The 22,867-nt window shown below is 38.3% G+C and overlaps 2 protein-coding genes and 1 long non-coding RNA gene across 4 annotated transcripts; 1 reads left to right on the top strand and 2 right to left on the bottom strand.

The window, feature by feature from the left end:
* Positions 1 to 3,547: 3,547 nt before the first annotated feature.
* On the bottom strand, positions 3,548 to 8,924 carry LOC112292261 (putative starch synthase 4, chloroplastic/amyloplastic). The gene is made up of 14 exons (XM_024540566.3): positions 8,120 to 8,924; positions 7,562 to 7,635; positions 7,237 to 7,406; positions 6,886 to 6,937; positions 6,597 to 6,719; positions 6,197 to 6,457; positions 5,879 to 6,070; positions 5,684 to 5,755; positions 5,329 to 5,544; positions 5,060 to 5,185; positions 4,700 to 4,849; positions 4,410 to 4,471; positions 4,187 to 4,262; positions 3,548 to 4,052 (listed from the first exon to the last, which is right to left on the bottom strand). The coding sequence occupies exons 1-14, from the start codon at positions 8,172 to 8,174 to the stop codon at positions 3,870 to 3,872; spliced, it is 1,812 nt and encodes a 603-aa protein (XP_024396334.1). The 5' UTR covers positions 8,175 to 8,924; the 3' UTR covers positions 3,548 to 3,869.
* Positions 8,925 to 14,296: 5,372 nt separating this feature from the next.
* Positions 14,297 to 15,568, bottom strand: LOC112292522 (uncharacterized). The gene is made up of 2 exons (XR_002972769.3): positions 15,499 to 15,568; positions 14,297 to 15,247 (listed from the first exon to the last, which is right to left on the bottom strand). It is a non-coding gene; the product is annotated as an uncharacterized LOC112292522 (long non-coding RNA).
* Positions 15,569 to 15,745: 177 nt separating this feature from the next.
* LOC112292519 (UDP-N-acetylglucosamine pyrophosphorylase) lies at positions 15,746 to 21,783 on the top strand. 2 transcript variants are annotated; one of them, XM_024541087.3, is made up of 11 exons: positions 15,746 to 16,515; positions 16,931 to 17,055; positions 17,302 to 17,439; positions 17,593 to 17,706; positions 18,126 to 18,368; positions 18,549 to 18,742; positions 18,906 to 19,200; positions 19,584 to 19,700; positions 20,111 to 20,290; positions 20,650 to 21,213; positions 21,412 to 21,783. In XM_024541087.3, the coding sequence occupies exons 1-11, from the start codon at positions 16,224 to 16,226 to the stop codon at positions 21,613 to 21,615; spliced, it is 2,466 nt and encodes an 821-aa protein (XP_024396855.1). In that variant the 5' UTR covers positions 15,746 to 16,223; the 3' UTR covers positions 21,616 to 21,783. The 2 variants fall into 2 exon arrangements, with proteins under 2 accessions (XP_024396855.1, XP_024396856.3); XM_024541088.3 differs by having other exon boundaries at positions 15,771 to 16,515; positions 16,931 to 17,086.
* The last annotated feature ends 1,084 nt before the right edge of the window (positions 21,784 to 22,867 follow it).

The following is a 22,867-nucleotide window of genomic DNA, read 5'->3' as shown; positions in this document are numbered from 1 at the left end:
ATATTATATAAAAATATTTCTTATATTTAATTCTCTTTTAAGGATCTTAAAGAAACACCTAAATAGTAATCCTATTAATAGACAACTTTTACATTCTATAAAATAGATAGAAGCATAATTTTAAGATTATTTAATTTATTTATAAAAAAAATCTATACAAATCAAAATATATTAGTTATAAAATTTTTATTTATTTATATAATAAATAAGTTATTATTGAATTTATTAGTATACATTTGCATCTTTTTTCTTACCATTATTTGAATTGAAGAAATATTTTAGCTCTCCTTCCACAATACAATTGCTTAATTGTAGATACATCTTTTTTATAAGATCTAGAACATTGCCCCTTGAAATTTATAATCTTCAAAAAATATTGTATTATATATTTGTTGTAAGAGCAAAATGTACGTTTAATGATTATTAATTTAAGTTAAATTCATAATCTTCCATAAATCATATCATATTTCATATAATACTAGGGTTGTAAGATTAGAATAAAAGTAGTTATTATTTCTTCTAAAGTATTAGTAGAAGTAACTTTTATTGGAACAATGACATGCTCTAAGAGATCTAAAAAATGATCTGGTGTTTGTGGTTCTGGCTTAGTTGATTTTATCCTAATAGTCTTTTATCTGCTTTAGATTTATTTTTAATTTATAAAACCTATAAAAAAATAAGTTCCAAGCTAATTTTTTAAACTGATAATTTTTTATTATTTTTTCTATCTTAAATATGTATAAGTTATAGGTATGTTAGTTTAACAAACATATTTGATTTATTAATAATAATTTAATTATATTTTGTGGTTTTTTATTATTTAATAAGATATTTTAATTTTAAATAAGAATTACTTATATACTATAAACTTATCTAAGAAAATAAATTTCATGGATTAAAGGTTTGAATCTTGCTTAAAAAAATATTTTTTTATATTAAGATTTGATTTTAATATTAAGTCTTATTTTTTAAATCAAAAGTTATATTTTTTAATTATTAATACTGCACGTTCATTTAAGAAACCTTTTTTTTGCAAAGAGTCTATTTAATGGCTCTAAAAACACATCTTAGTTCTTTAGAATATTTTATTTTATTTTATTTTCTCATGAAAGTCATTTATTTAGATTAGACTTGTAAGAATATGTCTTTGACATCTATTTCTTACTTTCCTATATTTTTTCTTTTTAGGTAGTTAGTTTTATCTTATTAAGAATTTTTTTTTATATAAATTATTTCTCATTTTACAATAAGAATTATTGGAAAATAATTAATTTTTTATCATAGAAGATGAATAGTAATTATTAAACATAAAAATTATTTTTTTAATTAAATTTCTATTAATATATAATTTATATATTATTCTATTATATAACTAATTAAAAGTTAAGTTTTTTTGTAAAATAAATTAAGAATTTATATATAAGTATTATTTTTAAAATTTAAAGAAATTCTATTTATCTTAAAATTAAAACTTTTTAATGTGTGATGATTAAAAAATTGTCTTAATATTTTAAAAATTGACTTATTTTTTAGTTTTTTCTTGAAATAGAACAACATGTAGGTACTTCGTCCAATAAGTAAAATTGTTAGTTATATTGTTAAAGAGTCTTTACTATAGATAGTTTTTATAACAAAAAACATATTTTGAATGATGAATTGTCAAATTATATGCACATGCTACTCATTTAGACAATTTTTTGACTTCTTTACTATTCATTGCAAATACCATTATAACCTCTATTGTCATTTATTATTGTATTGGTTTATTCATTGTTAGATTTCTTTTATTTTTATTTTTTTAACTTTGTAAGGTATTGTTATACTTTTCTACTTAAACATGTACATGTTTGTATTTGTCTAATAGTTGTGCTACATTCACTAAGATTTTTTCATTGTCACTATGTAGATTGATACAAAAGACAACAAAAATATTATTGTACAATTATTAGAATAAAGGTTTTTAATGTATAAGATATCAATTCAACTTATTTTTAGCTTTACAACTATTTATTATATTTACAAAAAATATATCTTAAGTATTTTGTTAAGACATGTTGATTGTAAGTTTTGTCTTATAAGAAAAATTTCTTATGCAATATTATAATAGACAAGGTAGATATTAAGGTTGAAGCTTTTGCAAGCCTTGTTTGTGACACCAATGTGGTTGTGTGTATCAATTCAATGCACAATTGGTTCAAAATAGATAAATTGCAAGCAACTCCAAAGACCAAGAAGCCATTGCTATCACTCTATCACCATCAAGTGTCTTTAAACTTTGGTAACTAATACAACTATTGGATTGTTAAAGATTGACAAAAAGTTGTGTGTTCAATGAAGACCTAGAACTTGCTTGGAAACAAATTAGTAGGTTTAGTGTTGGAAGCAAAAGAAAGAAGTATTATCCAAGAATACATGTCGGATAATTATTGAGCATGGTAGTGATTTGCTTTTGGCTTGGAATTGCATAACCGCCGAAGGCATAGGTTATTTTATTAAATAGTTTGATTTAATTATTTAATTATTTATTTTAATTACATAATATTATAATTTTAAAAATATATTTAATTATATATTTAATTAAATTTTAATAAGCTATGTAGAACCTAATAGTTTTTAAATATGTTGCGTAAGATTTTTTTATAATTTTTTTATCAACTTAAATGTGCATAATTATATGTAGTATTTAAAACATATAGTTTCTTGCCAACTTATCCAAATCATACTTGTACTTTTTAATTATTTTTATTTTATATAATTTTTATATTTTTATTTCATTTACACCAACAAATAGAAGAAAAAATAATAAAATAAAAATAGAAACATCATATTTATACCATAACTTAATATCACACATTTAAAAGAAAAAAGAAAAAAGAAAAAAGTAATTTAAATGACTTAATAAAATAAATCTACATTCCATAAAGTTATTTCTATATTCTGTGTCATAAATAAAAATTAAAAAAAAAAGGAATACTGATTTCACAAAAGAAACCCAAATGCTATACATTTAATCATATGTATAAAGCCAACATATATACCTACCAATGCAAAGAAACCATGTTGATACTTTGATTTTTCATATATTGTTGTTACACTTTAAAAATATATATTGTCTTATCTATCATAATTTTAAATCAAACAAGAACAAAAATACAATCATAAAAAAAAAGTAAACAACCAACCACTCACAAGCAATTTATTACAATTTTAAAAATCATCAATTACTGACTAATATGAACTGATTGTTGGATACTAGAGATATAATGCAGAGAGTCTATATTCAAGAAATTATGGGCCTCTAAATATGCACGACTTCCTTCAGTAGAACAATAGAGTCTTTCCTCTTCTCTGATGTCAAACTTTTCTAACCGATGAAACGACTCAGACCTTTAAAACAACAAAAGATACGATTCAACAGCATCCTCTTGAATATTCAAAATTGAATCCACATTACTACAAGAGACAAGCAACAAAACATCCATAGACTCTGAATCCAACCTCACAAGGCAGTGCACAACGATGAACGCTGTGAAATGGAGAGACAAGGTTATATAGAAATATATATTTCAGGATGTACCCATGTTTAATACTTTTATACAAGGGTACGGTTAAGAATACAAGCAGTCTAATGTACAAAAATGCAATATATAATTATGCTTTTTTTTCATTTTTCTCTATTATAATCTGTGTAGGATTCCTCAAAGTTACCTAGTGATAAAGCCGGCGCTTGTAACATATAACGAGAGCCTTCTCTAGTTAATTGTGTGTAGACTACAAGCTGGAAGTGCAAAACGTGGCCGGCCACAGCAAGAAACAAATGAATGTGGATGCAGACCAGCGCACCGACGTTACACTCTTCAGAGGTGGATTCACGAGATGGAAGCAGGAGGATGGCCATCTTCAATGGTATGAGTATACAGCTTGAGGTACTGGTCGATGGGAGCAGCATCCCAGCTCATATCAATGTGCATCACCTTACTCACAAGTTTTGTCCACCATTCTGGCTGTTCTCGGTAGTAATGGAATGCTCGGTCCAAAGCACTTGCCAGCGCCTACAAGATGAAACCATTTCAACAAGTTAGCATGGAATATTCGATGTGTGTCACAAACCCAAGTGCATGTGTTGAATATGTTCGATTCATTCATGAATCTTTTGATATGCCTCTAAAGGGAGACGGATACTCACTTCCTCAGTTGATTCGGTGAATGTGAAACCGTTGCGCTTCTCCACAGGCACATGTTTTTGATCCACGTCAAAGATACTGTAGTAAATAGTGCAAATAAGTGAGCATGTATGAGGAAGGAACCTATAAATACTGAATGTAACTTTCTATCTTTATGCCACATGATAAATAAAACTCAAATATCATAAAGAGTAATACATAACAGAGTAGGGAGTCGCCACAAACCTGTCAGCTAACCCTCCGGTCTTGCGAACGACAGGAATGGTCCCGTACCTCAAGGAGTACATCTAAACGTAAATTGTCAAGCGTTAGAATATTGACTCGCAATATCGATTCTCTGAAGATTTATCCACCAACGGACTGGGTGATGGAAGTTTCTTTAGAAGTGCTAGTCTCAGTTATGCAACAAGCAAAGTGAGGCACACAGCTTACCTGTTTCCTTAAATAGTGTGCTATTAGCGAAAGCAGAGGACAAATTCATATTCTGGTGGGTAGGTGAGAAATAATAAACCGACCTGGGTGAGACCGCAGGGCTCGAAAATAGATGGTATGACGAAGATGTCGGCCGCACCGTAAATGTTGTGGGTGAGGGTCTCCTCATACCTCAGAACAAACCGAACATGAGGATGATTCTCATACTGCTTAGCAAGGTCGTCGAAGTCTTTCTGCAAACCAAACAATACATACATTTTCAGAAAATGGAGAAAATCATTCATATCATGAATAAGCGATATTCTTGCTGCATGTGTAGTATAAAGTCCCAAAAACACCGACACTCAACAATTGAAGTACCCATGAGCAAGTTGTTCAACGACTTGTGTTAACTACTGGAAGGATGTAAATTACTGAACTTTAAACTGTAGTGCTCCACATACCTTGATGACTGGGTCTTGGCTGGTGCCTTGCAGGATGAATTGGCCACCACAGTCCAGAGAGTGGAAGATGGCCGATCGAAGCAGGTGCACACCCTTCTGGTATACTAATCTTGATACACAACACACCTGCAAGAAAAGCACATATGAATGTTATTTGCGAACAGTCCTTGATATTCAATGACTAGCAGCCCATCATTAACTGCATCGTATCCCTGGTCGAACGTATAGAAATAATCAAACAATTGAGCGAAAAGATGTTATTAGCTTACCAGAGGCCTATTGGCATCAACGCCCTCCGTGGCCATGCCCAGACTAAGTCGGAGAGTGTCCTTCAGCACTTTCTTTCCCTCCACGTTGTCTTTACTGAAGTGATGCATCAAGTGAGGATCAGTAGCGGGATTCCACACCTTGTCGTCAATGCCGTTCATAACGCCGTAAAACTTCTTGGTCATTGCTCTCAGTGTCGTGTGCAAGCCTTCACCTCCCTGCATGTTGCAAAAATCATCAGAGGTTAGAAACAACACAGATAGGAGAGTATAGTGTACGCTGTATCCGAATTTTTAGAAAATAATTATCACTGAAAATCCAATTCCACTAAAGTACTGATGTTGCGACGTTGCCCACCTCCGGGGTAAGGACTTCTTTAGCATACGTCGGCGACACTGTTGTTACGAAGTCCGAATGCATGAGCCCCCCCTGTACCCACAAGAAACCCATTCATTAGATGGTCATCTTCAGGTGCATCCCATGTAGGGCACTCCCCTAAACAACCCTATCATAACGAAGTGTTCTTCAACCGATTGATTTTGGCTGTCGAACCTTAAGAACATTGATTTGATCAGCATAGACGTTGTCCTGGAAATCATCTTGATACAAAGGCGCTTGGAACTGAAGACCACATGTCGTCAGCGCCTCCATGGAGTTCTTGCCTTGAGGCTCAAAGTTGTGGCAAGTGAAAGCAAGCTTGGCGTTAAGACCCGCGTTGGCATAGATGCTCTTGCACAGCGGCGCCTGCAGGGGATAAACAGGCATACTCTCAAATCTATAAGGCAGATCATGGGCTTATTCGACAGTTGTCCTGGAAATCATGCGGCTAAAGCAGTGCTTTAAGTAGAGAAGATAGCAGAAGTGTCGTACCACGACGGCCACTGGCCAGTCATGGCAATGGATGAGGTTGGGTCGTTTCCCGAACTGCAACAAAAACTCAAGCGACGCCCGGGAGAAGTATGTAAAGCGCTGGAAGTCGTCCGGCTCACAGTAGATTCCACCGCGGTTGAAGAATTCCGCTGGGTGAAGTGGGTCGATGAAGTATACCCTCAAACCTTCGACAAGACCAGTCCACACCACGTTCTCATGCATGGCTCCCTCAAAGTAAGAGAAGAAATGCTTGTTCAGCTCCTGCACAATGTTCGTTTGAAGGCTTTTACTTAGGTACTGATCACACAGTCCACAGTTTGGACATTGTGTTGAATCATGCCACAGACAGCCAATTCGGAAAATATGGAAAGAGTGCGACATGGAGGTGACGGAAAAGTACCTTAAAATGCTTGATGCCAGACGTGTCGAGAGTCTTGTACTTCGGAATGATGATCTCCACTCGGTGCTTCCTGTTCTGAAGCGCCCTGCCAAGTCCCGTCACCACGTCTCCCAAACCTCCCACCTGCCGTATTCGAAAATACGCTCGTGAGATGGTTGCTCTTTCGCACCGACTGTCGTTCAGTAAGCAACAAGGAGCGATGGTGCCACAATCTGATGACTTCCTACTTCTTTGTCAGGGCAGACTACTACAACTACAAAAACACGTGTAGTGGACCATGTTCCCTTACCTTCGCCACAGGGGCCATTTCGGAGGCGAGATGAACAACATGGTATCGAGGCCTGCAACCAATACAAAGGACAGATTCAGCAGAACTCAGTTACAGTGCCTCACAGTAGCTTAAATTTCACGACCAAGAATACTCGCGAATATTTTATATTAAAACTGCTGTATTCAAACTTGGAGTATCAAGAATTCTGTCTAAACAGTTTGTCAGATAATATATTCGTGCCAGTGGCACGCACACGAGCGCCTCAAGGACGTCATCAGCTCATTCATAAAGCAATTTTCTTGAAGAGAGGAATTTGAGACTTTGGCCCTTGTGCTTTCATAGACACCTAGAGAGAAATAATTGCACTACCTTTTCATGGGTAGTGGGCGCTCAAGTGAGCCAACAAGGGCAGCTACCAGGTTCTCCACCTGCTTTTCGGGTGAAGAAGCAACGTAGGTTGCAGGAGTAACGAGTCTGGAAGGGGCCGCCACGCCATTTCCGTAGTGGGATGAGAGCAATACGTTGTTGCCCATCATAAGCTGGAACCAAAAACAACCAGAATGAAACTTCCATCAATTCGGACACAGCGAGCAACTTACTTCAAGTGAATTCTTTCACTTCGCTCTCTGCAGCTGAAACAGTTCCCGCCACAAGAAGCTTGCAAGGTATTTCAAAGTTGTGATGACAATTTTACCTGATGGTCGCTTGTGAAGGTCTCCTGATTCAGGTGGGGCATGGCCATTTCGAGTCTCTGAACGGAAGTAACCTCTGCACAACGATACCACACATGCACCGAACATGAGATCCAAAGCGCTCTGATTCGAGCTCAAAACATGTTTGGAATTCTCCCAATGACTGTACTGGAAAAGAATTTTACGAAACAGACATCCAATGGCAGGAAATTGATGCCAAAAGGATAAGACTCAAGCAACACAAAGTTCTCAAACATAAACTATTGACGCCTCAAGATAGTAATCGCAGCGATGTCATGGTATCCAACACTGAATTTAAAGGCACATAATGGGAAATGCAAACTGATCTACACTCAACAAAACAGGCATACAGAAATCAGGAGTTCGTTATTTTCTGAATCTCATTTAACCATCCTCTCATAATTTCCCGTCAACTCTGGTATAGAAAATGCTGTCAACTCTCAAATAAAATTTTCATTTAACGTTAACAATCACCAAGGCGCACATGCATGATTATCAAACAACTGAGTTTCAAGTTCTCAGGAAAAACTTCCACTCACGAATTGGGGACTCTTCAGCAACAACGTTGCGGAACCGCTTCGCCTCCACCGACATGATTCGGATCCTTTCGCTGTCAACCGGAGCCCCCTTTCGCAACAGCAATCAGCACCACTCAATCACTTGATATATAGACACCAGTACTTCAAATTCGAATCGAATTCGCCCGAAGAGTATAGGTCAAGTCCAGGGTTCTAGAACTGATCGACGTGCCTTCTGTAACGATGAGGTGTCACTCTTGCTCCGCAGGAACCTCGATCAACTTGATTGATAGGACCCCTGGATCAGACGAACCCCGCTGCACTAAACCAACTGTTGTATTTGAAACTGTATGACTATTTATATAATTTTCTGAATTTTTTTTTTGAATTTTTAGAAATTGTTTCCAGGACCCACAAAGGGGTACAATATTTCAGCTGACACAGGCCTAGTATCTACCTCACCACGCAGAGTGAACGAGAATGGCACACATGGTCAGCTGAGCTACCACCAAAATACTACAACTACGACGAATGCACTAAACAAACCACGAACACAGCACAAGTATGAAGCCCAGTATCAGTGATTGTCGAACACTGCACAAGCTGGAAGCACGTAAACTTCCAGAAACACGAGTACCGCACTGGAAAACGGATCGAAACGTGAGCCCAAGGGAGAGCTAGTTATGACTGTAGGATTCAGAGCTCGACTGGAGGAGACGAGAGGGCCAGGCCGTCAGGAAGCGAAGAGCAGGCAGTGGACCAAAGGCAGTGGAAGGCGAATTGAGCGGCGATGGCCACTCGTGTCCAGGACTCTAGTGCGAACAGTTGAACTCTGCTGCCGAGCTGAGTTTCGACGTCTGATTATATAGTGTTATTATTCACGGTGAAGCACCCACTTGGGTCGAATAAACTATGCAGAATGTATTTGTCAAGCCTAATAACAAATCACCTACAGGCTCCAATGACAACGTAGAACCTGATTTCCATGGAGATCGAAGGAGAGCCGCTCGCTAGACTAACTGAAACTAAAAAAACCAAAAATAAATAGATTAATTAATTAATTAATTAAACAGTTGCGTTGCTGACGTGAACATTGCCACTAGACGAATGCCATTTGGTGGGTACCCTCGACGGCTTCTGTAGGGCCTGGTCCTGGTTTGCCTTCAGTTGCGCTTCCAATCTGAAGCCGGCCTTTGATTGCCGAACCAATATTGAAATATATCCACTCATTTGTTTTACTATATCTATATATATATATATATATATATATGGAGCTTCAGTTGGGAAACTTGATTATATGCTATTGAGGTTTTCTATGGTCAACTAAACCACTTTAGGGGCACAAAAAATCTGTAGCAGTGTATATTAGAAGAAGAACAAAAACTAGTTTGTTACCTTTGAAGTTGCTTGGATACTGCAAATTCGTCAACATGGGAGACATGAAGCAGGGAGTAAGTTAATTGGGGTATAGATTCGCAGTGTGGAATAGGTGGGGGGTGTTGGATTGAGTAACATTAGTGTGTGGGTGTGAGGAAGTTGCTGGGTACCTTGAACTGTTCAGCATGGCTCTCCTGCTAGCTTGGCACAAATCTCAACTTCAGACACATTTGTCCAGATGGATCCCCCTGACACTTGCCTTGAGGGAACCTTGCAGAATTAGTGATGAAATGTTTGTTCCCTGTGGTGCACTTGTGACTCCTTTCTCCTGGATGAGGAAATGGTGGCATAATTTTGTCCCTTCCTTCTCTTGTTTGATGAGCATGTGTGGACATTTGGACTTCATTTGCTCAAACTCATCCACTCCTTCCTTCATTCACTCTCATGTGGGTGCACACACACACATATATTTATATAGATGTTGTTGTTGTTGTGGTGTGTGTGTATATGTATGTATGTATAATATTATTAGTTCATGAGTGAAAAAAAAAAAATGTTCATGTCTTTGTAAAGCATTGTGAGTTGATTAACCAAGGCTCCAAAACAGACAACTCTGTTATTTATATCTTCAAACCCTAATATGGGGCCAATGGTCCTTTCTGCAATCATAAGCAGGTAGTTGTTAAAAGAGTAATAAACTACCAGAGAAGAATACTTCCATTCTAGTGGCTTTTTGCAGCCAACTGCCTTGAAAGAACACGACAAGAGTGTGTACAATTATGGGGGAATGCAGTTAATAAAACCAAGAAAAATGGACTTGTTCCACCTGGGCGAAGGCTCCAATAATGCTCAAAAAATATCTTCCCTTTCCTTGTGTTTTGTATATCTGTGTTTATGTATGCATATCTACAAAATCTCTCTTCAATGGTTTGGACCCAAATGAAAATGTGTTCCTTTATAGCTATCCCTATGGGCTAAGTGGCTTTTTGTGTTATGTTGAGCCAGGTATAATATATATATATATATCTACACACACAAAAATTGATTGATTTGCTGCATCTGTGTATCTTTTTTTTGGGTCATTAGAAAGGTGGTTCCCATGGCAACTGCTTGAAGGGAATCATCAATGGGAGGGTGAGCTCAGACCCCCTTTAACTTGAATGTTCAACTCCCTTGGTGTGCTTTGGTTTGACCCGTTTGGGAGAGCTCCCACTGCATTCTGGGAGAAAGAAAGAGGCCACTGACTTTTCCTTCCCTTCACACACCCCCCCACTCTCCTGGCTGTCTCTCTCCACACATTAATTGGGGAAAGGGAGAACCGGGAAGCACAGTGATGACATGCAGGCCTCACAAAGAGCAAGACCCAATAGAGGAACACAAAGCTGTGGTGCCAGGAGAGTTTGTAGGTGTCCCCCCCTTCGAAGAAATTTTCCATCGTTGAGTTCCATCTAGAGAACAAGCATAACATATACACACACGAGAGAGAGAGCAAAGGGGGGGGGGGGGGGGGGGGACTGAGAACTAACTGGCCAGGGGGGAAGCAAGGAATGAATATTCGCCTTTTTCAAGTGGGTGTGGCCGGCAGCTGCTGCTACCATTTTTGAGAGGAAAGGGAGAGAAAAAAAGGAAACATGGGATGTGGTCTGGGTGTTGGTTGGACCAGGACTGGGCTCCCTTTCAACCAGCCTCTACTCTACTCTACTCTCTCAGATTCGATTTAGATTCCTTTTGAAAGATTCTCTCCGGCACTGTGGGTACTGCCTTGCCGATAGAGTAGGCATTGAAATGACAACCAGAAGCCTTGATTCCAGCTCAGTTCATTCACAGGGAGGGGGGGAGTGTGTCCTAATTTGCTGACATGGCTTCCTGCCACTGTTGCTGTGAGCTCAACCCAACACCACACCACCCATCTTAACAGTATTAATAATTCAAAGATTCTTGGAAGGATTTTATTTAGATTCTTCTAATGGTTAGCATGCTTGGAGAGGTGTGGAAAATGAATGCATGGTGTGTGTGTGTGCTTGTTTTTTATTTTTATTTTTAATGTTTTATTTTGAAATATGTGCATCAACTGGGAGTTCCATTTTCTAAGTTGTTAGATCCAATATTGTTGAACTATTGGTCTGAGATGGCTTTAAACCACCAGAGCTTAGCAAAAGATAACTTTCAAATTGTTAGTGGTTCACATCCTTGCTGTGAAACCACTATTATCTTTGATGGAAAATAGTGGAGGAACATGAGTTTTTTATGCCAACAACAACAATCTTGTGGATTGTTACTCAAGCTTTAGGGGATGTGAGCAAGCACAAGACAGAACTTGGTAACAACTGCAACCAACAACATGCATTGATCAGTAAACGAGCTATTTTATTACCAAGATTCTGAATTACATGGCCTCTAGCCCAGTGCTATTCTAACTTGAGGTTCTATTGTCCAGTAACATTGTACTCCATTCTACTAATTCTCGACTACCACTGTGGTAATACTATGATCTTTTAATACTTGGCTTCCTTGGTGTGTACTTGGGAAGTGCCTCTGCATTTTGTGGTGGCACTATAAGTACTCCTTTTATCTTCCTGCTTGTTGCCCTGACCTTTTGCTGTTTAATTACTTTAGTGGGTATCAAAATGCTTAGGTGGGTAACATGGATTATATTAAGATTCTTCTTAAATTTAATTCTTTTTGGATTGGCACTTAGAAAAAAATATGATTAGATAAATGAAAATAAATAAATAATGAAGTTTTGGAGACATAAAATATTTAGCTTTTATTAATTGCTTATTGGCAGTTCATTAAAGTAAATTCTTATAAAGGTTCATGAACTTTTTAATTGAAAGGAGATTGACATTATATATTTTATTTTATTTTTAAATTTGAACAAAAATCATATCCAAAATTTGTTCAATGATGGTTTCATAGACATGGATATCATAGGAATGTGTCAATTTTAAAAAATATTTAAGAAAATATCAAAATCAAATTTTTGTATATAGAAATTCTTTTGAAAAAATCCATGTTTTTTGTAATATATAATACTTGGCAAAAACATCATAATCATACAAATATTTTGAAGAATGTTATAAGTTAAACATAAATGATGAAAGAATCAAAAGTGCTTGAAGCCACTGGCATGTTTGTGAAAGTTCTTTTAAAAATTCAATTCTTTTACACCAAAAAATCACACATGAGCATGTTGCATTTCTAGTGGAATTTTAAAAAATTTGTGGAAGAAATAATAAATAAAGCTATCCAAGTTTTATCATTGCTCTTTCTGATAGGTGTATTTGTTTTTTTGACTTCTTATTGTTCTCCATGTTTGGTACCATCATCACCCTGTAATGTACATTCATTATTTGTACACAACATTCATTAATGTACTGTTGTAAAATAAGTTCATATTTAACACTACTAAAGTAATGTATTGTATTGATGACAATACTTCTATGCATGTTTAAGATTGTATAATAATATTACTACTTTGTAAACCAAATATAGTGTTTTTAAATTTACAAATATAACACCATCACCTTTGAATACCTATTCCTATTATAATCCCTTTATACTATTTAAAATTCACTTTAAAATTATAATCAAAATTATGTGATTTCTTTTTCAAGTTTTTCCAAAATTCTTGCACAAAACTTTAAAAATCACTTAGAAAGGATTTTGAAATTGAAGAGAAACCTTGAAAGTTGTATCACTCTATTATTTGCTAAATTTAAATTTACTAAATAAAATTTAAATTATGAAAATATCCTAAGACTCTCCATGAAGATTCTGTTATGTGAGAACCTAAATTGGGATTTTCTTCTAGTCTTATCCCATGTGATACAAGAGAACTAGAATTTCTACAATAATAGAATATTCCATAATGCAATCCAAAATATCCTCAGGATGTCATAAAATGCTTGCATGACGTTGGAAGAAAAAAAAAAAAAAAAAAAAAAAAAAAATCTTTCACATACATTACTTTTTATCTGTAATATTCTTTACAAAATTGGACAAGTTTTCCCTCATCTGATACTGAAGAAGTTCAAAATAACACGCATTTTGACGGTGTCATTGTATGAGGTGGCTTTCTTAAATAAAAATAAAAGAAAATAAGAAATCACTCGATCATGCATTTGATGTTTTCCCAATTAGACGTGAACTATCCACATACATCATCCCATCACATGTTGATAGACATTTCACTTACAAGCTATGAGAGAAACATATCCCTTTGAAAATAAAAAAACAAATATCTTTCTAGTCCTCATCCTTGTTTCCATTCACTTAGAAAACCCACAACTTTAAGCTCAGTTTAAGCACCCCCATGTACATTCAACTCCATTATCTTACAAAAACCCTTCAGTTATGGAAAAAAATTTAGTACTTCTCACCCATCTATGTGTTTCAAAGCTGAACGCTACACATACAATGCAACTCAACTCATGGCACTTGCAAGTTGAATATTAGCAGCGCTAGGATGCAATTGTGGCTTGCTCTAAGCAGACATATCAAGACAAGTAGGTAGAGAGGGGTCCCATGGATTACAGAAATGCCTTAGTAATCTGACTCTGCTCTCCGTCCTGAAACTATTGTTGCACAATGAATCACAAGTCAGAAGCCACCTCATACAATGACACCGTCAAAATGCCGTCGTATGAGCAGCAGCCGGCCACTTAGAAACAACAGCAGCGGTGCAATCCATTCCACTGGAAGATCCAGTTCAGTTTGATGAAGCAGATCTGCCATTCCTTGCCGTTGCCGGAGAGCATGCCCTCGATGCTCTTCGATACCATTCGCACCAACCAGCTCTACTCGCAAAAAGGAAACATAGGTCAAGCTTTCATAGCCATTTTTTGTGAAGAAATTTGAACATGAGCCTATTCATCCCACTATGGTAGAATAGGTCCTCTTCGACCAGGACGGCAAAGGACGCTCCAAAAAGACACACGATGTTCCATGATCCACCCAAAAATCCAGAGCTAGAAACATCGTCTGGACAACAGGTTGGCTTCATCCTCACTCTCATTCAAGTAGATGGTTATAAAACACTGCTTTAGAACCCCTAAGATGAAGCACCCGAGAGTTAAAGAGCTCCCTGAGTACACTTCATGGAGCTCAAGGGTGTAGCTACAACACAAGAGGATGTACGTTGAGGTTGCCGAGTGCTGCAAGAGCTTAATCTTCTACCAAACTTTGCAGATTGTGCATGTCCGCATCAAACCAAATATGGGAAGCTCGTGAGCTCTGGTCGTTGCTTGCTTGGTTGTTTGCGTGTGAAGTTGTATCCGTCTTCGGAAGTAACATCCCGTTGCGATTATTTCTTGCTGGTTGCATACCCTCTGCCATCACCCTCTCGCGATTCTCGTGCCTTGCGTCCCATAAAGAAAAGTAGTGCGGCACATTGACGCAAAGTATGGTCAGGATGTATGAGGTTATGCGGAGCAAATTCTCCAAGCCTGTCTCCATGTTCCGGAACAAAAATCAACAACCCTTTCACAGAAGAATTGCCTTGGATCTCCGATTTTTCAGGATCCAATCAATATGCCCTAATTCTGTACCACCCTTGCAAGCGATTCATAATACCATCTTTAGAGTGAGGAATAGCACGAAACTGAGGTAGGTTAAATCCTCTACTGCAGGTTGCCTGGTCACCGAATCGCAAAGGCTTGGAAGATTCCGCCAGCAACATTTCTAATTGCAGGATGTGGAGCAACAATCCGCGGGGAAATGTGCGTAGGTAATTAGGAGAATGTCAGCATTCAGTAGGCTTGCAATATCAATCTACAAGCGATTCGTTCATCAGCGAAAACACAACAAGCACAATTCAATGCCTAGAAAGCGAATTCATGCGATCCCATCAGTACAAAATTCATCCCGCCCACAGCCTCGATAACCAATCAAAGCCACAAATTCGGAACCCACAAATCTGACAGATTTGCCTCCCGTAGAAAATATACTGATTCTATCAAGGAATTGATAATGCAAGTGATGCGAACCGAGTGTAGGTCTTGCTGTCTTAAAATCTGGCTTACCCGTCACATAAGCAGCCACAAGCAGGCTGAGTGGATGGGCCAATGCCGTGGAAATGACAAGTATCTCCCCGCCATTTCCAAGCTGGGTTGTGAACAGTGGAAAATTCCTTTCTTCTGACGGCAGATGGACGGAAGTCGTCTATTGATCGTCGACCTTATTCCTCAGGTTCAACACTTTTCGGGCCACTCCGTTGGTTCCTCGTCTGTCATATCCATTTGTCGTGAGTTCCTTATCACAGCACTCTTCGGAGATAGAGCCCAAATTCGACAACGCCCTCGAAGGAGCCTTGATGATAGAAGAGGGCGAATCTTGCAAACATTGGCTTGTTGAAAATTCACAGTTCAGTAATCAGTGGCTTCTCTGCTCTCCATGGTTGAGGTTGATGGTGGAACAAGGAGTTGTAGGGAAACCTCTATACATGGCATCGTAGTTTCTTGCTACTCACCGTTTAGAAATCTGGGATTTAAGAACCGAAGAACTAAGGTAGAATAGAAAGGAGTGATTCAACTATTTGATGTTGTGATTCTGGAAAGAGTGACCATAGAGATTCAACTTGCGGAAAGACTAGCGGTTTTTTTATTTGAATTGTGATGATAGTATAGTTCTAGATGCTTGAATAGCTCAGTTATCTCGAGGTTTAGTGGTTTAGGGTTCAGGGTTTAAGGTGCTTCGGACAACAGGTGCTGAATAATAGAGAATTCTGATTAGTCTCAAGTTACTCGCGATGATAGCCTCAATTGCCTCTTTGGGTGCTGCGCATTGCTGCTCGTTGACATTGAAGCAGTTGGTTCCGTCGCACTCGCACCTTAGCCGTGTGCGAGGATCTCGCACTTCTTTCCTACAGTCTGTGGATATTCAACAAGCATTCAAATGGCCGGATGACTCCCAGAAAAGCGCCGCGGCGATCAGGTGTGGCGACGTGCAACTGACTGATGCTGTGAGGATTCACTCTGAAGGGAAGCGAGAATATGGAAGGGTGGTAGCAGTTGATTGTCGTGCATCGCGTTCTCCATCTGGCGAGTGAATTACTCAAACCTCTATTCATGCACAGAATTAGTTCATCAAGTTCCTCTCCTTTTGACGGTATCCTTACTTAGAAACTTCTACAGGGTAATGTATCAGCTCCGTTCACTCGGTGCAGGTATTGACTAATAATTAGATTCACAATACTGAAACTTGTCATTCCAGCGGATAAATTATTACATCATTCATATCCAAGCCTCCAGGGACTTCCAGTTCGGTATCCTTGGCGATAAACTGTCTCAACGTAGCAGTCACCTTACAATTTTGTCGGGATTGGTTCTTGGACGAGAGTTTTCCTATGAGTATTCTGTGATACACTTGTACGACGTGCTTTGATTGATTTGGTGATATTACGAATGATGTTTCTAAATATGCCATTTATTTGGTGTGATTGATTGTCGATAACAGCAGCAGAATCCTCTGTCAATGTGGACGACTTTGTGGAAATCGGCATTGTAGCAGAAACTCATGGTGTTTATGGCGAATTACGAATCCGGTCTTCTACAGATTTTCCAGAAGAGCGGTTTGAAACGGTACAATGGTAGCCGCTATGAAGTCCGCCTGGTGCAATTCCTACTATCTATGGTTTAGAAATGAAAAAATTTAATGCTTCAAATTTTACACTTCTCTGGTCTACTTTGTCGTGAACTGGATCTGTAATGTACCTAAAAGCCCTTGTAGCGTATGTACGCTTTCTCAGATCTCTAAGCTATTATGAAGTCCGACAGTTTTAGTTCACATAGATGACGTTTACATGTTTGCTTGTTGTCGAAGAGCAGCCAGGGACTCGTTGGATAAAGAAGATGAGAATGGGCAAGCCTTCTATTACTGAAGTGGAGCTTATCGAAGGTCGAGAAACCATTGGGAAGCAGACGTCATGGCTTGTTAGATTGAAGGGCGTCGACACGCTTGAAAAGGTGAAAACCTTAACTTGCTAGTTTTAAACTGTTGCTTGGTTTGTTATGAACTCTACTTAGATAATTTGGTACTGCTTCTTATCTAACCACTCCATGGTTGTGACTTACGAATTGTTCTGGTGGGCTATGTCATGGTTCTGAGACTTGATCCAGGCAAGCGAATTTCAAGGCGCTACCATGTTGATAAGAGCAGATGAGAGGCCAGTTTCTCTGGAAGAAGACGAGGATTATATACCTGATCTTTTGGGCATGGACGTAGTCATTCAGGTGAGATTATTAGCTTACTAATCCAGATTTTCATTATTTCTGTTGCAATTAGCGGCGTAACATTGTGGTAATGCACACTAAATTTTAAACATCAGTATTTGAGGTGAAAAGTGTTTACTCAAATTGAACATCCTCAATTCGACATGTGAAAATTTTCCGATTCGAGAGTTTGAATGGCATTCTGAGTTTCTATTTGACATAGTACTAGGGACTAAAAAACTTTTTCCTGATTCATTCTTCTGCTTTGTGCTCGTTGTCTTAGGATATAAATTTGTTAGGAAGTTGTAAGATGCTTCTCGTGACATGCATTTAGTGTATGGCTTGTTTTGGCAGTTGGAATGATTGCAGAACATGCATTAATTTGGTTTTAGTGTCTGATCAAGATCTGCTTTTGCTTATTATGGTTATCATCATTACAGGAGACCAAGGAAACAATTGGAACAATAGTGGATGTTCATAACAGTGGGGCAAGCGACCTATTACGCGTTCAGCTGACAAAGCCAATTAGAGGCAAGGATGTTCGGATATGGATACCTTTTGTTAAAGAAATTGTTCCAGTTGTGGATATTTCTTCTAATAGGGTTGAGATTAGTCCACCGGATGGGCTATTGGATCTGAATGTACCAAAGGAAGGCCCTTCTCGAAAAGAATCACTGAAGATGGTATGATAATGCTGCATCGAACTATCTTCTCTATTGGTGTGGTCGAACCGTCGAAAATATTTTATCTTTCAAATAAGTTCAGAAACTCTTGGCTCCTCGTCATTTTTCCAATCCCTATTCTATGTAGGATTCAAAAAGGTGAGATATTTCAAAAGGAACTGTGTTATTTTGGCCATACAGGAACGCAAGAGGAAAGCAATTCTATCGGCTATAAGGAAACGTCTGAGAGCTCTAGGACAGACGCATGTATTGGAAGGTCTGTCTATAGGAGAAGAATCTCAGCGTCAGTCCCTTATGGATCAATTGATGAGCATCGACTTTGGACTCTTTCAACAAGCCCTATTAAATGCCCCTAGTCCACTGTCCACAAATTCGTAAGTAATGAGGCACAGCCTTTCTACCCTCAGCTCTGACTTGCCTATGAGTTTAGTTATGCCACTGACGACCCATACGAGCTTCATGAGAACATTTACCTTCTTCTCTATTTTCAGTCACTTAATGTAGTTAACAAGATTCAACTGTCTTGTTATCACACAGGATAACTGGTGAGCTACAACCCCCTCCTACAGTACCACAAGCCAACTGGGCAGATTTTGAGACTTGGTCACCTACAAGCAAAGACAACGATACAGCTCGCTGGTGGTACAAGGGCTTACAGCTAGTCGCGGATGGAGAGGTAGCTGTGATTGTCCTTGCTGGCGGTCAAGCCACAAGACTAGGACCAGACAGCCCTCCTGTGAAAGGAATGTTGGAGCTTGACCTCCCGGAAAGGAAATCCCTCTTTGAAATTCAAGCTGATCGATTGCTCCTTGTGCAAGAACTCGCTGCCCAGGTATATTAAAGGATTCTCAACATGCACCTTCCGCTTCTTGGGCATTCATGATGAGAGCACTCTTTCAGTTTGTCATAAACTGGATGCGAGGTTCTTGATCTCTGGTTTTGGTATGACTGTTGCAGCTCATTACAGTAGATCAGATGCTTATTTGTTGTCTGTATCATCCTGTCAAATATCATCTGCTGATTGAAATTCTCGAATGACTCAAGGACAAATGTAATAACGTATTTTAAGATATTATAAAGTATACTGTCCATTAGACGTGCTTTGCAGAGTGTTTTGCTTTTTTTCGTTCTTTTTGGCATCAGTTCCTTCAAAGAGTGGGCATGTGAGGCTTGTGAGAAGAAATTTACATCACTTATTAGGTGTTTATCATGCAGGTCTACCCTGAAGCAGCTCCTCAAATACCATGGATTGTCTTGACTAGTGATGCTACTGATGTTTCCACTCGGTCTTTCTTTGAGAAGAAAGAGTATTTTGGATTGAAAGAATCTCAGGTAAAACTCTTTTCAGCTTTATAAAAGTCTCATGTCATGGTATTTTCCATCTTTTCATGATTTTTAGAATCATATTGCTTCCTCTTGTTTGTGATAAGGCTAGCGTAGTTTCCGAGCACCCTGTATGACGATCACGTTGCAATCGCTTTCGCTCTCGAACGCTCAAAAGAGCAAGTGTGCACACTGAAAAACTGGCTGGATTGGATACCTTGGATGCGAAGAGTTTAAGACCCCGACTGTTTTATATTAGAAACCATGCTACTTTGAGCTACATCACGGCGTAAATCTCTTCGGACTTGGCAAAATTATAGGAGTGTTAGGGATTTAGGTATCCTCACTTTGGCATGATTCTTTTGCTTGTTTTGAGTGACCTCTATTTTGCGCATAGATTGAGCCATCAAGCCTTGCAGGTGTGGTTTGTCAAGCAAGACAGTCTACCTTGTGTAGATTACAAAGAGGGCAATGCTATACTTTTAGAATCGCCATGGAAATTAGCTGTAGCGCCCACAGGAAATGGTGGCTTGTTTTCTGCTCTCCACGCACAAAATATTACTGATCGGCTATCTGAAGAAGGCGTACAGTATGTTCAGGTATGCTGGATAAGTAATTTGATAGTTTTATTTCCTCTTATCATTCTTCATACAAGCAACCTGATACAGTTTTTAAAAGAATACAAGCAAATTGTTTATCAAGACAATTATTACAGTGAGGATGCACGAATGGAAAGTAGTTGTGTACGAAGTGCAGTATTTCTATTTTTTTCATTTTTTTCTCCTCAATCCCTAGTTGGGAGCACAATCATTGCTGCATTTTGGAGTACGACTCTCTCCTAACTAGACTTCATTTGGGACGACTCTATGTGTAAATATGAGGAATGTGTTGCCAATTTTGATGTATTTGTTACTACAAGCAGTTTGACTTCGATGAAAAAAATGTTTGGATATTGCAGGTGTACTCTGTGGATAATGCTCTTGTGCGCGTTGGAGATCCCGTGTTCTTTGGATACGCACATGAGCAAAAAGCGGACGTAGGTGTCAAGGTAGTCAAGAGAACTTCGTCTGACGAGGCTGTAGGTGTAGTATGTTTGCAGAAGAATAATGAACAGAATCTCCATAGCGAACATGAAGGCACACAGATAGAGGATATTTCGGAGTCTGATGAAACTGAGGAAGGTGATGAAAGACTTGCAATCAACATTCACGGAAATTCAATTTCCAGTCATTATAGAGTCTTGGAGTACAACGAAATGCCAGACGCGCTACGAACTGCAAAAGAGGGAGACGATCTAGTTTACCAGGCAGCTCACATTTGCGTAAACCTTTTCTCAGTGGATTACCTGAAAACTCTTGCAGACAAAAAGCTAGAACTTGGGTTTCACTCTGCATTGAAGAGAATACGATGTATGAAAAAAGATGAATCAGGTGAATGGACAACCTATACGCCCGACCAGCCTAATGGAGTAAAGCTGGAGCGGTTCATATTTGATGCTTTCAAATACTGCGACTCGGAGGAAGTAAGTTTATTAACGTGCATGTATTAAACATGCTTTTAACCCACGTCAAGTAACAAAGGGTTGTTCTCGCACTTCTGTGTAATTGGTTAATCTACCATAAGAAATGTATGCCTGCTGTATTCTGTTAATTCAGTCTGAGGGTTTGCCAGTGTAAATATTTTTCTTCATAATCCAAACGGCTGTTGTATGATTGCACAGGTTGCCCTGTTGGAGGTTAATAGGAATGAGGAGTTTGCGCCCATTAAGAATGCCGTTGGGCCAGGAATTGCAGACACAGCCGAAACAGCTCTCGACATGACGCTTGCATTACGAAACCGCTCGATGTCCACCGCTGCAGAATCAGATCAAGATGGTGATAACCATAACTTGTCGCTTCTTCGAGCTTACATCTTTGGTAAATAAACAAGAGGTCTCAAGATTTAGGTGTTGCAATTGTGGTATGGCACTTGCATATGCAAAGGTATAGTGTCAGTTCTATCTTGATTTCGCAATGAACCTCGGTGTCAAATCAATGTAAAACTGGTCCACCATCATTGCTAGGAAACTTTGACTCTTACGAACCTTTTTATCTATTCCGTGTAGCCGTCTCAATTGAATGCGTCTCTACGTGAGACCTATTGCTTATTATGTGGGTTATTGAATGACACTGAATTTGGGAAAGTTTTCTCAAGCAACTTTGCATGAGAATCATCAAATTTCAATCTTCGTGCCCATTCTTTACTCTTCATGTAGACCTGTAATCCTCTGAAGAATGATATTGTTAGTCTTGCTTCCCTACATATGTTCTATCTCTCAAATGTCGAGGCAAATAACATGCCTGTCCCTTTTTTAATCTTGATGACCGCAAAAAAATTGTTTTACCAAATGGATCACGTGAATGAACAGACATCCAAAATGTTCTGCACACGTATGCCCTGCTGCTATACACAACACTCACGGATTGTGTTTTATACACTGCTTGTTTGCAAAGACTTGAGCATAACAAGCCTTTGACTTCAGCACTGCTAGACAAATACTGAAGACAGTGATAGCCTGAGCCAGTGTCAGAGCAAGTCAAGGAAATCATCTGAAAAGTACACTATAAATTTGTCGCTCTTGTTGCAGTTAAAACAGGTACTGTCATCCATTTTCCTTCATCTTGAATACCAAACATTTTTGCACAAGCAGACAAATGCTTCATCCACTAACATAAATGGAACTGTCACGTTTGGCACATGAAACGAACTGAATCCACACGCTTTTGAGAAAGCCAAATTGATGTCACTTACAACTTCGAAACGAAATCTTTTGTGTCAAGGACATAATAAGAAAATTCTCGAAAATTGACGTAACAGTCAAATAACTAAAATAGAAAATGAATAAGAAAAATGAAACATTGCAAAAGTAGCGTGCCTCATCAATGACCATCGAGGTGGCTGAGTGTGAGAATTTCAATTCTGCAGCCACTTGATTGACTTTCACGAATGATTAACTGCTTCACTGAAATCAATCAACCTTAAACCATCCTGTGCAATAACTGGATCGCGCTGGATTCAGAGGTGCACAAGAGTCATGAGTTTTCCCCTAGATTCATAAAGCAAGTGAGTATCGTAAAAATAGTGTCGATGATGGATACGGTGGTACTGTGTTTCTATTCTGGAAGTGGGCAGATGAA

Source organism: Physcomitrium patens, chromosome 15 (assembly GCF_059467195.1).
Source record: "Physcomitrium patens ecotype Gransden chromosome 15, ASM5946719v1, whole genome shotgun sequence".
Lineage (NCBI taxonomy): Eukaryota > Viridiplantae > Streptophyta > Bryopsida > Funariales > Funariaceae > Physcomitrium > Physcomitrium patens.
This window is presented reverse-complemented; position numbering and strand designations above follow the sequence as displayed.